The following is a 4,572-nucleotide window of genomic DNA, read 5'->3' as shown; positions in this document are numbered from 1 at the left end:
AGTGCAGTGGGGTGACCTTGGCTCACTGCAACCTCCGCCTTTCGGGTTCAAGCAATTCTCTTGCCTCAGCCTCCTGAGTAGCTGGGATTACAGGCGCCTGCCACCACGCCCGGCTAATTTTTTTGTGTTTTTAATAGAGATGGGATTTCTCCATGTTGGCCAGGCTGGTCTCGAACTCCTGACCTCAGGTGATGCACCCGCCTCGGCCTCCCAAAGTGCTGGGATTACAGACGTGAGTCACTGCGCCTGGCTGATTTACTTATCAAGTAAATATTTGAGTGCTTCTTACATACTGGGAGAGAGACAGATCTCTGCCCTCTTTGATTTTTTTGTTTTGTTTTGTTGTTTTGGGTTTTTTTTTGAGATGGAGTTTCGCTCTTGTTGCCCAAGCTGGAGTGCAATGGCGTGATCTCAGCTCACCACAACATCTGCCTCCTGGGTTCAGGTGATTCTCCTGCCTCAGCCTCCCAAGTAACTGGGATTACAGGCGTGTGCCACCACTCCCAGCTAATTTTGTATTTTTAGTAGAAACGGGGTTTCACTATGTTGGTCAGGCTGGCCTTGAACTCTGCCCGCGTTGGTCTCCCAAAGTGCTGGGATTACAGGCTTAATCCCAGAGCCACCACGCCTGGCCTCTGATTTTTATTTTTTATTTTTCTTATTTTATTTACTTTGAGACAGGTTCTTGTTCTGTCACCCATGCTGGAGTGCAGCAGTGCTATCTTGGCTCACTGCAATCTCCACCTCCTGGGTTCAAGCAATTCTTGTGACTCAACCTCCCGAGTAGCTGGTATTACAGACATGTGCCACCATGCCTGGCTAATTTTTGTATTTTTAGTAGAGATGGGGTTTTGCCACGTTGGCCAGGCTGGTCTCGAATTCCTGGCCTCAAGTGATCCACACACTTCGGTCTCCCAGAGTACCAGGATTACCAGTGTGAGTCACCGTACCTGGCCCCTCTTTGATTCTTGTAAGTGATGCTCTAAGTAACTGATCTCTTCTTCCTGTACAGTTTTGATGGTGACGACTTTGATGATGTGGAGGAGGATGAAGGGCTAGATGACTTGGAGAATGCTGAAGAGGTCAGTATTCAGCCTCAGGCTCCCACCTCTGCAGCCCAAGCTGCCAAATCGTCTGGCAGGTGATAATTAGCTGAACGTGTCTGCCTTCTGTTTGTGGTCAAGGCCCCTGCCATAAGCATTCCCAGTTAGAGTGAGCTGTGTTCCAGTCTTGCATAGCAGAACAGCCCTGCAGGGTGGACCTGAAAGCTTTTGTCCATGTGGTCCACAGCCTGTGGCTTCTGGGGCAGTTAGTTCACTGACAAGTTAAACAGTGCCTTCCTTCATTTGGCAAACATGTGTTGAATGTTTATTATGTGCCAGGTGCTTTCTGCAGGGTGGGACTAATTAGGGAGCAAAAGGAAGAGGTAAGCAGGGCTCAGATGAGGCAGTATTTTGTAGCCTAAAGGCAATGAGAAGCTACAGACAAATTTTGAGCCAGGGCACAGTCCAGTTTACATTTTAGAAAGTGCAATCCTGCCTTGAGTAAGGAGTGAACTGGGGAAGGGCAAGAGTGGAAGGTGAGAGGCCTGTGGCTTGGATATAGGTGCTGGTAGTGCAGGTAATGAGAAGACAGATGAAAGAGTTATTGCGGTGGGTTGGTTATGGGGCTGAGAAAGTGAGCGGTGACAAGGACGACTCTCAGGTTTCTGGCTTGAGCAACTAGGTGGATAGGTTGCTAGCCTCATGAGGAAAGTAGGGCTTTCTGTCCTGTGTGACTGATGAGGGAAAAAAATGCAGTTATGTCCTGGAGAGACATGGAGCCCCCTCTCTCTCTGCATGGCACTTTCAGATACCTTTTCGCTTGAGTCAGATGTGTCCTTCTCCATCATTCTGGTCGCCTTCCCATCACTGTCATGCACATTGTGCCTTCTGGATGTACTTCAGCCCTGTCTGCATTTTTCTACTCCTGGTGCTTTAGGCTGGCTTAGATCTCATTGCTTTTCAGCCACATTCCTGCAGGAATTGTGTGGCTGGTTTTCCTGCTTCAGTCTCACTCCAGACTCTGCTCTGAGTGCTCTTCTCCTTTCAGCGCCCTCTTACTTGCCCACGTGCTCAGTTACTACTGGCTTTCCTAAATGGCCTCTCTACTTCTGCCACTGCCCCCTGCAGAATATTCTCAACAGAGTATCCAGAGTGATCCTTTCTTTCTGTTGTTGTTGTTTGTTTGCTTGTTTTAAATTAAGAAGTGGTGTCTTGCTACGTTGTCTAGGCTAGAGTACAATGGCTATTTGCAGGTGCGGTCATAGGTCATAGCGCACTACAGCCTTGAACTCTTGGGCTCAAGTGATCCTTCCAGTTCAGCCTCTCAAGTAGCTGGAACTGCAGGTTCTGCACCACCATGTCCAGCTCAGAGTCAACCTTTTTTTTTTTTTTTTTTTTTTTGAGACGGAGTCTTGCTCTGTCGCCCAGGCTGGAGTGCAGTGGTGAGATCTGGGCTCACTGCAAGCTCCGCCTTCTGGGTTCACGCCATTCTCCTGCCTCAGCCTCCTGAGTAGCTGGGACTACAGGCGCCCGCCACCACACCCGGCTAATTTTTTTTTTTTGTATTTTTAGTAGAGACAGGGTGGTCTCAATCTCCTGACCTTGTGATCCGCCCACCTCAGCCTCCCAAAGTGCTGGGATTACAGGCGTGAGCCACCGTGCCCGGCCTGTTTACTTAATTCTTTATATACCACAGAATTTATTCTCCTGCCTACAATCCTCTACGCACCTTTCATTCTAATTATTGTCCACAACTAGCTGTCCAAACCTCTTTCTCCTCTGTGCCTTTGCATGTTGCCTCCTTCCTCGTTGGTTTGACAGCTGCTGCTCATCCTTCTAGGTGAGCTCAAATCTCATCCGTGGAGTTTTCCTAACTCCCAGTGTGAGGTGTCCCCACCTCCTTGGGAACTCTGTTGCACACTGCATCCCTTCATAGCACCTGCTCTGTTTACTCTTGTCTCCCCCTTTAGACGATTAATTCTTTGAGAGCAGAAATTCCTAGCTTGCTTTCTCAGTATCTGTTAACGATATCTGATTCAGGACAAATGCTTAGTAAGTAATTGTTAAATATTCCTGTCTTCACCTTGACTTTTCTAGTCACTTGACCCATTGGCTTAGCTCCCCTATCTGAAAGATGGGGAGACTATTCCTAGCTTCCTGCTTAGGGTAATTTTTTTGTGCCAGGACCTCTTTTACAGGACCAATGTTCTGAGACCACCCCATCTCCAGGCCCTCTGCTCTCTTCTGGATGAGGCAGCCAGCTCTGGAATCTCAGTCATGGTCCTCCATTACAAGGTCTCAGGCTATGTCAGGTTAGCTGACTTTCCAAGCCTCTGAAATGAGAACTGTAATCCCTGTCTCATAAGGTTATTGTAAGGATTATATGAGTCGTTAGGAAGCAGTCATGCAGTACCCTGGTATGCAGTAAGCATTAATGGTGGCAGTAGCAGGGATTGTGATTGTTGTCATTATCACCCTCCCTGTAATCCAAAAATGCCACCTGAGATTTTCCCTCTTTTTTGTCTTGGTGTCCAGGAAGGCCAGGAGAATGTCGAGATCCTCCCCTCTGGGGAGCGACCGCAGGCCAACCAGAAGCGAATCACCACACCATATATGACCAAGTACGAGCGAGCCCGTGTGCTGGGCACCCGAGCGCTCCAGATTGCGTGAGTGATTGCCCCTTCACTGTCTTCTCCATCTGTCAGACCACAGTGAGCTCCTGTACCGCTGATCTTGCCCAGCCTGGCACCTGAAAACACTCTCTGCTCTCACATTCCAAAGGTGGTGCCGTCCCTGCGTACCAGGCATTGTGCTAGGCCCCTGCCCTCAGGGAGCTTGTGATCTAATAGGAGAACTAGGATATGAACATCTGAGAAGTCAAGTAATAGTATGGGAGAAAAATGATTAAAAAAAAAACCAAAACAGAACTAGATGGTTGCCTGTCACATTCGTGCAGCAAAAAAGGTGAATTCAGAGCCAGTGGGTACCAGTGATTCTTTTTTTTTTTTTTTGAGATAGAGTCTCACTGAGTCGCCTAGACTGGAGTGCAATGGCACAATCTCAGCTCACTGCAACCTCTGCCTCCCAGGTTCAAGTGATTCTTGTGCCTCAGCCTCCCAGGTAGCTGGCATTAAAGGCATGTACCACCATGCCTAACTAATTGTTGTGTTTTTAGAGACAGGGTCTTGCCATGTTGCCTAGGCTAGTCTCGAACTCCTAGCTTCAAGTGATACACCTGCCTCTGCCTCCCAAAGTGTTGGGATTGCAGGTGAGAGCCACTGTGCCCGGCCATGGTGGTTCTTTGTTGTTTTATTTTCCGAGTCTAGATCTCACTCTGTTGCCCATGCTGGAGCACAGGGGCCTGATCATAGCCCATTGCAGCCTCAAACTCCTGGGCTCAAGCAATTTTTTTTTTTTTTTTTTGAGACAGAGTCTTGCTCTGTCTCTCAGGCTGGAGTGCAGTGGCCCGATCTTGGCTCACTGCAGCCTCCGCCTCCTGGGTTCAAGTGATTCTCCTGCCTCAGCCTCC

At 48.7% G+C, this 4,572-nt stretch overlaps 1 protein-coding gene across 4 annotated transcripts in view; it reads left to right on the top strand.

Moving 5' to 3' along the window:
• Window positions 1-4,572, top strand: part of POLR2F (polymerase (RNA) II (DNA directed) polypeptide F) — a 107,282-nt gene that overhangs the window by 2,390 nt on the left and 100,320 nt on the right. For all 4 annotated transcript variants that reach the window (XM_011978891.1, XM_011978890.1, XM_011978888.1 and 1 more), the window contains exons 2-3: window positions 1,013-1,082; window positions 3,579-3,709. In XM_011978891.1, coding sequence (XP_011834281.1) covers window positions 1,013-1,082; window positions 3,579-3,709 — 201 coding nt within the window. The remainder of the gene's footprint in view (window positions 1-1,012; window positions 1,083-3,578; window positions 3,710-4,572) is intronic.

The sequence above is a fragment of the Mandrillus leucophaeus genome, unplaced genomic scaffold (genome assembly GCF_000951045.1).
Source record: "Mandrillus leucophaeus isolate KB7577 unplaced genomic scaffold, Mleu.le_1.0 Scaffold2, whole genome shotgun sequence".
In the NCBI taxonomy this organism is placed as follows: Eukaryota; Metazoa; Chordata; class Mammalia; order Primates; family Cercopithecidae; genus Mandrillus; species Mandrillus leucophaeus.
The sequence above is the reverse complement of the archived record's forward strand: the minus strand, read 5'-3'. Positions and strand labels throughout refer to the sequence as shown.